Genomic DNA, 11796 nt, shown 5'->3' on the forward strand with positions numbered 1-11796 from the left:
CTCACTTTCTAGTAACTCTCTTCTTATACACTTTTTCTGTCAGTACCTACCCTCTAACTGGTGATGGTAATTCATTAATAACTTAAAAATTGCTCCTTTCTATAAGAATCATGACCTTTCCCCCCCTTGTTGATACAAGGAGGAATCATAGAGAAAATGACTTTTCTTTTAGTTGCTCTTTCCCTTGAACGTCACTGTTCTATTTCCTTTGTTTAATCTGATAATGCTGGTTTTAAATGTAGAAGATCCAAATTCATGGAAATATTTCAGCTTCAGTTTTCAGCAACCTTCCCCATCCACAATTAATATCAAATTTTCAACTGACCTGTTATTTGTCTTTTAAGTTTCTTGCTTATAGACTAATACTACATAATTGTTATTGTATTTTCTACTAAAAATAACTATAGTTTGTGGTTAATAGATTAACTGAATCTAGAACAATGATTTTTCCCAAAGAATTTCATTCTTTCTTTATCTAAAGAATAGGAGAAGGGGAACCGAACCAGAAGTTGAAACCAGAATGAACAAACCTTGTCTGTAGAGGTGGTTTGGAATTTTGTTAGACTCGTGTGTGTGCATGTGTGCTCATGCACACATGTGTATCTGTGTATTTATTTATTTTTATTTTTTAATTGTTCAGGAAAAAGCCAAAACAATGTTGGACAACATGAGCAAACTGGAGAAGGAACTATTCAAAGAGATGGAATCAATCCTTCAAAACAAGCATCTTGATGTGGATAAAATTGTTAATCTTTTTCCTCAGTGTACAAAAGATGAAATTAGAATTTATAAGCCAAATATTAGTTCTTAGTGATCGCATAAATGGTCAGCAATCTTCCTCAAAATTAGAATCTGTTACCTTGGTAAATAATATAAATTAAGTTTGAGCAGATATGATTATTCTTTAATAGCATTCAGGTGATAGCTTGGCTATTAAAACTACATGTAGCCTTGATGAAATATTGAGAAAGAAAATAACATTGGAATTGGACACATATATCATGGATAGCCAGGTATCACTTTAGGTACCGACTTGTATTTTTTTTTCTAGCCACAATACCTTTTTAAAAATCACAGTAACTAAATATCCAATTCTACATAAAGCATGAAACATTAAAATAATGTATACATTTATTATAATTATATATTGTCCTCAATTTTCTGTTACAACAGAAAGCAGATTTTTCTTTAGTAATGGAAAATATTGTCTCAACTAATAAGTTTTTTGTGCTTTAGGCAAGTATTAGCCAGCTCTAGCAAAATTTTCTAGATTTACACATTGTCTTATTCCAGTCTTTTAATTATGCAAATGTTTTATTAAACTCAGACTTGCTCTTTGTCAAGACTTAGATGACCAGTGAGCTTTTAGCTCTAATTGTCTAGCATTTTGTCGCCCATACCCCTTAACAGACTTTTATGTTAATATTTTTAGAAGAGCTTTCCTGGGAGATTAGGAAATGGAATAAGCCAAGACCTTAGGAGATATTATTTTGGTGTCTCAAATCTCTCTCATCTTTTACTTCTGTTCATTCAGTGAAAACAGGAACAGGAATGAGACAGTGGTGATGAAATAGAAATATTAGCATATTATGAACATTAAGAACGTTATAATATATATTATGAACATTATATATGAATAATAATACCTGTCCAAAGATTATAAAACTCTGTTAAAGGGCTTCCCTGGTGGCGCAGTAGTTGAGAGTCCGCCTGCCGATGCAAGGGACACGGGTTCATGCCCCGGTCCGGGAAGATCCCACATGCTGCGGAGCGGCTAGGCCCGTGAGTCATGGTCCCTGAGCCTGCGCGTCCGGAGCCTGGGCTCCGCAACGGGAGAGGCCACAGCAGTGAGGGGCCCCCGTACCGCAAAAAACAAACAAAAAAAACTCTGTTAAAGTTACACAGGGATTACCAAGTAAGACTCAAAGTTGGAAATATAAACAAAAGAAAAATCCAACTCAAAATAACACTATGTTTTTATTGGTTTCTAGAAATTTCCATTTTAGGTGTTTGATTGCATTATGATATTTATTGGTCACTATCACTGCAATTAGGATTATTACTAAAATAATGGATCATTATATTTAAAGAGTACTCAGAAATTATTTTTTAAATTCTCTCATAAAAATCATAATCTGCCTGATGGCTCTTGTCTAATGCAGGGCTGCCATTACAAAAGAAAACTGTATCAAATGCTCAGTTAATTCTGGTTTGCCTTACATATAATTCAGTCATAGTTTCTTCCTAAATCATGAAGCCCCTTGGGCAACCCCCAAATGCCCCCCCCCCTTTTTTAATATGTGAGGAAACTAAGGGTAAGCAGTTCATTGATTTATTCAGGCACAGAAACGTGCCTCTCTCTAGGGCCCGCATGTTTTCACTTTCTCCTTTGACACCATGCTAGACCAAACTAGTACCAGGCTCTCACCTGGACCACTGCAGTTAAGTTCTTCTGCACTGATTTTTGCTCTTTATCTTCATCCACATGGGTCACTGCAGCTAGAGTGATCTATTAAAATTTTAAATATGTTCATGAATTTCCCTCCTAAAACTTTTTTAAAAAAATAGACTTTATTTTTAGAGCAGTTTTATGCTTAAAGCAAAATTGAGAAGAAAGTACAGAGTTCCCACGTACCCCTGTTCCTCTATCCTCCCCTCCACCATCAACATCCCCCACCAGAGTGGTACATTTGTTATAACTGGTGAACCTACACTGACACATCATTATCACCCAAAATCCAGAGTCTACATTAGGTTTCACTCATTGTACATTCTATGGGTTTGGATAAATGTATAATGACGTGTATCTACAATTATAGTATCATACAGAACAGTTTTACTGCTCTGAATATCCTTTGTGCTCCACCTATTCATCTCTCCCTTCCCCTAACCCCTGGCAATCATCTTTTTACTGTCTCCACAGTTTTGGCTTTTCCAGAATATTGTATAGGTGGAATCATACAGTATGTAGCCTCCTTTTCAGATTGGCTCCTTAACTTAGTAATATGCATTTAAGTTTCCTCTATGTCTTTTCATGGCTTGATAACTCATTTCTTTTTAGTGATGAATAATATTCCACTGTCTGGATACCCTGGCTCCTGATATCCACTACTGAAGGACATCTGGTTGCTTCTGTGTTTTGGCAATTATGAATAAAGCTGCTATAAATATCCATGTGCAGGTTTTTGTGTAGACATGGTTTGAACTCATTTGGGTAAATACCCAGGAACATGAGTGTTGGATGGTGTGGGAAGAGTATGTTTTGTTTTATAAGAAACTGCCAAACTGTCTTCTAAAGTGACTACCATACCATTTTGCTTTCCTACCAGCAGTCAATGAGAGTTCCTATTGTTCCACATCCTCGCCAACATTTGTTGTTGTCAGTGTTCTGGATTTGGGCCATTCTAATAGGTATGTAGTAGTATCTCATTGTTTTAATTTGCATTTCCCTAATGACATGATGCAAAGCACCTCTTAATATGCTTATTTGCCATCTATATTATCTTCTTTGGTGAGGAATCTGTTCAGATCGTCTCCTCATTTTAAAAAATCAAGTTGTTAATTTTCCTATTGTGTCTAAAACTGTAAAGAGTCAATGAGATAAGTCCCAATCCTTAACAACTATCAACAAGATCCTGCCAATCTCCCCCATCTATATCTTATTATGCTTTTTTTTTTTTTTTTTGCGGTATGCGGGCCTCTCACTGTTGTGGCCTCTCCCGTTGCGGAGCACAGGCTCCGGACGCGCAGGCTCAGCGGCCATGGCTCACGGACCCAGCCACTCCACAGCATGTGGGATCTTCCTGGACCGGGCACGAACCCGCGTTTCCTGCATCGGCAGGCGGACTCTCAACCACTGCTCCACCAGGGGAGCCCTATACTTTGTTTTTTTAAAGTTTCTATTCTGCTCTTTCAGTTCCTTGAATGTGCCCAGTTCCTTCATCATGACTGTACCCTCTGCTTGCACCATTCATTTCATGTGCTTTTAATATAAGTAGTTCTTTCCATCCTTTAGAGTTTTGCTGAAACATGACTTCCTCAGGGAAATTTTCCCCACTCAAGATCAAGCCTCTTGATACATACTCTGAGAGCCACATGTGATCCTGATCACAAGTGTAATTAAATGTTTAACATCTGTCTCTCACAGCAGAAGAAGCTTTATGAGGATAAGAACCATATTTTTTCCCACTGTTGTGTGCTTAATGTTCAACATTATGTCTGGCACAAGCTAGATGCTCAATAAACATTTAAATTAACATTCAAGGACTGATGGAGAGAATTTACACAGTCCTCTTCTCGGCTTGTAAAGTTGAGAAAATTAGCTAGACAATCTATCCGTACAACTTGATAGCCTTTTATAAGGCTGAGGTCAACCTATTCCCTTTTTCCATATTCAAAATAGGAATAATAACTCCCCAGATAAAGATAAGGATTATTATATTTATAAACAGCCAATTAATTTATAAAACATTTTGGGAGACTTTCACTCTATAAATCCAATATGGTATTGGGCTTTGGTACTTCAGTGAGTAATTAATACCTTGTGGTATATTTTAGAAAATTTAAGGTTTTCTTAAATTTCATGTGTTTCTTAAGAGTAAAAAACATAGTAGCTGGGGGGACCTTCAAGATGGTGGAGGAGTAAGATGTGGAGATCACCTTCCTCCCCACAAATAACAGCAGAAATACATCTACATGTGGAACAACTGCTACAGAACACCTACTGAACGCTGGCAGAAGACCTCAGACTTCCCAAAAGGCAAGAAACTACCCACGTACCTGGGTAGGGCAAAAGAAAAAAGAAAAGACAGAGACAAAAGAATGGGGACGGGACCTGCACCTCTGGGAGGGAGCTGTGAAGGAGGAAAAGTTTCCATACACTAGGAAGCCCCTTCACTGGTGGAGACTGGGGGTGGGGGTGGGGGTGGAAGCTTCGGAGCCATGGAGGAGAGTGCAGCAACAGGGGTGCAGAGGGCAAAGCGGAGAGATTCCCGCACAGAGGATCGGTGCTGACCAGCACTCATGAGCCTGAGAGGCTTGTCTGCTCACCCGCCGGGGCGGGTGGGGGCTGGGAGCTGATGTTCCAGCTTCGGAGGTCGGATCCCAGAGAGAGGACTGGAGTTGGCTGCGTGAACACAGCCTTAAGAGGGCTAGTGCGCCACAGCTAGCTGGGAGGGAGTCGGGGGAAAAGTCTGGAACTGCCTAAGAGGCAAGAGACCATTGTTTCGTGGTGCGCGAGGAAAGGGGATTCAGAGCACCACCTAAACGAGCTCCAGAGACTGGCGCGAGCTGCGGCTATCAGCGTGGACATCAGAGACGGACATGAAATGCTAAGGCTGCTGCTGCAGCTACCAAGAAGCCTGTGTGCAAGCACAGGTCACTATCCACACCTACCCTCCCGGGAGCCTGTGAAGCCCGCCACTGCCAGGGTCCCGTGATCCAGGGACAACTTCCCCAGGAGAACAGTGTGCCTCAGGCTGTTGCAACGTCATGCCGGCCTCTGCCGCTGCAGGCTCGCCCCGCATTCCGTACCCCTCCCTCCCCCTGGCCTTAGTGAGCCAGAGCCCCCTAATCAGCTACTACTTTAACCCTGTCCTGTCTGAGTGGGAACAGATGCCCTCAGGCGACCTACATGCAGCGGCAGGGCCAAATCCAAAGCTGAACCCCGGGAGCTGTGCAAACAAAGAAGAGAAAGGGAAATCTCTCCCCACAGCCTCAGGAGCAGTGGATTAAATCTCCCCAATCAACTTGATGTACCCTGCATCTGTGGAATACCTGAATAGACAACGAATCATCCCAAAATTGAGGAGGTGGACTTTGGGAGCAACTGAAGACTTGAGGTTTGGTTTCTGCATCTAATTTATTTCTGGTTTTATGTTTATCTTAGTTTAGTATTTACCTTATTATCATTGGTAGATTTATTGATTTGGATACTCTCTTCCTTTTTTAAAAAAATATATATTTTTCCTTTTTCTCTTTTTGTGAGTGTGTATGTGTATGCTTTTTTGTGTGATTTTGTTTGTATACCTTTGCTTTTACCATTTGTGCTAGAGTTCTGTCCTTTTTTTTTTTGATATAGTTTTTAGCACTTTTTATCATTAGTGGATTTGTTTTTAGGTTTGCTTGCTCTCTTTATTACTTTTTAATTTTAATACTTTTTTATTTTAATAACTTGATTTTTATTTTACTTTTTTCCTTCTTTCTCTCTCTCTCTCTCTCTTTCTTTTTTCTCCCTTTTCTTCTGAGCTGTGTGGCTGACAGGGTTTTGGTGCTCCAGCCAGGTGTCAGGCCTGAGCCTCTGAGTTGGGAGAGAGACCTCCTGGCTCCAAGTAATATCAAACGGCGAAAGCTCTCCCAGAGATCTCCATCTCAACACTAAGACCCAGCTCCACTCAATGACCAGCCAAACAACTAGCAAGACAGGAACACAACCCCACTCATTAGCAGAGAGGCTGCCTAAAACCATAATAAGGTCACAGATATCCCCAAACACACCACCGGATGTGGTCCTGCCCACGAGAAAGACAAGTCCAGCCTCATCCACCACAACACAGGCACCAGTCCCCTCCACCAGAGAGCCTACACAACCCACTGAACCAACCTTACCCACTGGGGGCAGACACCAAAAACAATGGGAACTATGAACCTGCAGCCTGCGAAAAGGAGACCCCAAACACAGTAAGTTAAGCAAAATGAGAAGACAGAAGTACACAGCAGATGAAGGAGCAAGGTAAAAACCCACCAGACCAAACAAATGAAGAGGAAATAGGCAGTCTACCTGAAAAAGAATTCAGAGTAATGACAGTAAAGATGATCCAAAATCTTGGAAATAGAATGGAGAAAATATGAGAAACGTTTAACAAGGACCTAGAAGAATTAAGAGCAAACAAACAATGAACAACACAATAAATGAAATTAAAAATTCTCTAGAACGGGCTTCCCTGGTGGCACAGTGGTTGGCAGTCCACCTGCCGATGCAGGGGACGCGGGTTCGTGCCCTGGTCCGGGAGGATCCCGCGTGCAGTGGAGCAGCTGGGCCTGTGAGCTGTGGCCGCTGAGGCTGCGTGTCCAGAGCCTGTGCTCTGCAACGGGAAAGGCCACAGCGGTGAGAGGCCCGCGTACCGCAAAAAAAAAAAAAAAATTGTCTAGAAGGAATCAGTAGCAGAATCACTGAGGCAGAATAACAGATAAGTGACCTAGAAGATAAAATAGTGGAAATAGCTCCCACAGAGCACAATAAAGAAAAAAGAATGAAAAGAATTGAGGACAGTCTCAGAGACCTCTGGGACAACATTAAATGCACCAACATTCAAATTGTAGGGGTCCCAGAAGAAGAAGCGAAAAAGAAAGGGACTGAGAAAATATTTGAGATTATAATTGAAAACTTCCCTAATATAGGGAAGGAAATAGTCAATCAACTCCAGGAAGTGCAGAGTCCCACATAGGATAAATCCAAGGAGAAACACACCAAGACACATATTAAACTATCAAAAATTAAATACAAGAAAAAATATTAAAAGCAATAAGGGAAAAGCAACAAATAACATACAAGGGAATCCCCATAAGGTTAACAGCTGATCTTTCAGCAGAAACTCTGCAAGCCAGAAGAGAGTGGCAGGACATATTGAAAGTGATGAAAGGGAAAAACCTACAACCAAGATTACTCTGCCTAGCAAGAATGTCATTCAGATTTGACGGAGAAATTAAAACCTTTACAGACAAACAAAAGCTAAGGGAATTCAGCACCACCAACCAGCTTTACAACAAATGCTAAAGGAACTTCTTTAGGCAGGAAACACAAGAGAAGGAAAAGACCTACGATAACAAAACCAAAACAATTAAGAAAATGGTAATAGGAACATATATGTCAATAATTACCTTAAATGTAAATGGATTAAATGCTCCAACCAAAAGCATAGACTGGCTGAATGGATACAAAAACAAGACGTGTATATATGCTGTCTACAAGTGACCCACTTCAGACTTAGGGACACATACCCAATGAAAGTGAGGGGATGGAAAAAGATATTCCATGAAAATGGAAATCAAAAGAAAGCTGGAGTAGCAATACTCATATCAAATAAAACAGACTTTAAAATAACGAATGTTACAAGAGACAAGGAAGGACATTATATAATAATCAAGGAATCAATCCAAGAAGAAGATATAACAATTATAAATATATATGCACCCAACATAGGAGCACCTCAGTACCTAAGGCAAATGCTAACAGCCATAAAAGGGAAAACTGACAGTAACACAATCATAGTAGGGGACTTTAACAACCCACTTTCACCAATGGACAGATCATCCAAAATGAAAATAAATAAGGAAACAGAAGCTTTAAATGATACATTAAACAAAATGGACATAACATATTTACAGGACATTCCATCCAAAAACAACAGAATACACTTCCTTTTCAAGTGCTCATGGAACATTCTCCAGGACAGATAATATCTTGGGTCACAAATCAAGCCTTTGTAAATTTAAGAAAATTGAAATTGTATCAAGCATCTTTTCCAACCACAGTGCTATGAGACTGGATGTCAATTACAGGAAAAAAATCTGTAAAAAATACAAACACATGCAGGCTAAACAATACAGTACGAAATAACCAAGAGATCAATGAAGAAATCAAAGAGGAAATCAAAAAATACCTAGAAACAAATCACAATGAAAACATGAAAACCCAAAACCTGTGGGGTGCAGCAAAAGCAGTTCTAAGAAGGAAGTTTATAGCAATACAGTCCTACCTCAAGAAACAAGAAACACCTCAAGTAAACAACCTAACCTTACACCTAGAGCAATTAGAGAAAGAAGAACAAAAAAACCGCAAAGTTAGCAGAAGGAAAGAAATCATAAAGATTAGATCAGAAATAAAAAGAAATGAAGGAAACGATAGCAAAGATCAATAAAACTAAAAGCTGGTTCTTTCAGAAGATAAACAAAATTGATAAACCATTAGCCAGACTCATCAAGAAAAAAAGGGAGAAGACTCAATAGAATTAGAAATGAAAAAGGAGTAACAACTGACAGTGCAGAAATACAAAGGATCATGAGAGATTACTACAAGCAACCATATGACAATAAAATGGATAACCTGGAAGAAATGGAGAAATTCTTAGAAAAGCACAACCTTCCAAGACTGAACCAGGAAGATACAGAAAATATAAACAGACAGATCACAAGCACTATTGAAACTGTGATTAAACATCTTCCAACAAACAAAAGCCCAGGACCAGATGGCTTCACAGGTGAATTCTATCAAACATTTAGAGAAGAGATAACACCTATCCTCCTCAAACTCTTCCAAAATATAGCAGAGGGAGGAACACTCCCAAACTCATTCTATGAGGCCACAATCACCCTGATACCAACACCAGACAAAGATGTCACAAAAAAAGAAAACTACAGGCCAATATCACTGATGAACATAGATGCAAAAATACTCAACAACTAGCAAAGAGAATCCAACAGCACATTAAACGGATCATACACCATGATCAAGTGGGGTTTATCCCAGGGATGCAAGGATTCTTCAGTATAATGCAAATCGATTAATATGTGTGATATACCATATTAGCAAATTGAAGGAGAAAAACCATATGATAATCTCAACAGATGCAGAAAAAGCTTTTGACAAAATTCAACACTGATTTATGATAAAAACCCTCCAGAAAGTAGGCATAGAGGGAACTTAACTCAACATAATAAAGGCCATATATGACAAAACCACAGCCAACATTGTTCTCAATGGTGAAAAACTGAAACCATTTCCTCTAAGATCAGGAACAAGACAAGGTTGCCCACTCTCACCACTATTGTTCAACATAGTTTTGGAAGTTTTAGCCACAGCAATCAGAGAATAAAAAGAAATAAAAGGAATCCAAATCGGAAAAGAAGAAGTGAAACTGTCACTGTTTGCAGATGACATGATCTATACACAGAGAATCCTAAAGACGCTACCAGAAAACTACTAGAGCTAATCAGTGAATTTGGTAAAGTAGCAAGATACAAAATTAATGTACAGAAATCTCTTGCATTCCTATACATTAATGATGAAAAATCTTAAAGAGAAATTAAGGAAACACTCCCATTTACCATTGCAACAAAAAGAATAAAATACCTAGGAATAAACCTACCTAAGGAGACAAAAGACCTGTATGCAGAAGACTATAAGACACTGATGAAAGAAATTAAAGATGATACAAAAAGATGGAGAGATATACCATGTTCTTGGATTGTTAGAATCAACACTGTGAAAATGACTATAATACCCAATGTAATCTGCAGATTCAATGCAATCCCTATCAAATTACCAATGGCATTTTTCACAGAACTAGAACAAAAAATTGCACAATTTGTATGGAAACACAAAAGACCCCGAATAGCCAAAGCAATCTTGAGAAAGAAAAATGGAACTGGAGGAATCAGGCTCCCACACTTCAGACTATACTACAAAGCTACAGTAATCAAGACAGTATGGTACTGGCACAAAAACAGAAATATAGATCAATGGAGCAGGATAGAAAGCCCAGAGATAAACCCATGCACATATGGTCACCTTATATTTGATAAAGTTGGCAAGAATATACAATGAAGAAAAGACAGCCTCTTCAATAAGTTGTGCTGGGAAAACTGGACAGCTACATGTAAAAGAATGAAATTAGAACACTTCCTAACACCATACACAAAAAGAAACTCAAAATGGATTCAAGACCTAAATGTAAGGCCAGACAATACGGAACTCTTAGAGGAAAACATAGGCAGGACACTCTATGACATAAATCACAGCAAGATCCTTTTTGACCCACCTCCTAGAGAAATGGAAATAGAAACAAAAATAAACAAATGGGACCTGATGAAACTTAAAAGCTTTTGCACAGCAAAGGAAACCATAAACAAGACGGAAAGACAACCCTCAGAATGGGAGAAAATATTTGCAAATGAAGCAACTGACAATGGATTAATCTCCAAAATTTACAAGCAGCTAATGCAGCTCAATATCAAAAAAACAAACAACCCAATCCAAAAATGGGCAGGACACCTAAATAGACATTTCTCTAAAGAAGATATACAGATTGCCAACCAACACATGAAAGGATGTTCAACAACACTAATCATTAGAGAAATGCAAATCAAAACTACAATGAGTTATCACCTCACACTAGTCAGAATGGCCATCATCGAAAAATCTACAAACAATAAATGCTGGAGAGGGTGTGGAGAAAAGGGAACCCTCCTGCACTGTTGGTGGGAATGTAAATTGATACAGCCACTATGGAGAAGAGTATGGAGGTTCCTTAAAAAACTACAAATAGAACTACCATACGATCCAGCAACCCCACTACTGGGCATATACCCTGAGAAAACCATAATTCTAAAAGAGTCATGTACCACAATGTTCATTGCAGCTCTATTTACAATAGCCAGGACATGGAAGCAACCTAAGTGCCCATTGACAGATGAATGGATAAAGAAGATGTGGCACATATATACAATGGAATATTACTCAGCCATAAAAAGAAACAAAATTGAGTTATTTGTAGTGAAGTGGATGGACCTAGAGACTGTCATACAGAGTGAAATAAGTAAGAAAGAGAAAAAATATATATATATATATAAATACTGTATGCTAACACATATATATGGAATCTAAAAAAAAAAAAAGTTCTGAAGAACCTAGGAGGAGGAGAGGAATAAAGACGCAGATGTAGAGAATGGACTTGACACGGGGAGAGGGAAGGGTAAGCTGGGATGAAGTGAGAGAGTGGCATGGACATATATACATTA

General features: G+C 38.9%; 1 protein-coding gene across 6 annotated transcripts in view; it reads left to right on the top strand.

Annotated features, from left to right (window-relative positions):
* The window catches only part of SCRN3 (secernin 3), a 37952-nt gene extending 33835 nt beyond the window's left edge, over nt 1-4117 (top strand). For 4 of the 6 annotated variants that reach the window (XM_079924302.1, XM_079924304.1, XM_079924301.1 and 1 more), the window contains one exon: nt 641-3172. In XM_079924302.1, the coding sequence (XP_079780428.1) occupies nt 641-811 (171 nt within the window). In that variant the 3' untranslated portion in view covers nt 812-3172. Of the gene's footprint in view, nt 1-640; nt 3173-3329 lie in introns of those variants that run through there. The other 2 variants (XM_079924303.1, XM_079924306.1) reach the window with 2 other exon arrangements.
* Nucleotides 4118-11796: the final 7679 nt, after the last annotated feature.

This window comes from Stenella coeruleoalba, assembly GCF_951394435.1.
Source record: "Stenella coeruleoalba genome assembly, chromosome: 6".
NCBI lineage: Eukaryota > Metazoa > Chordata > Mammalia > Artiodactyla > Delphinidae > Stenella > Stenella coeruleoalba.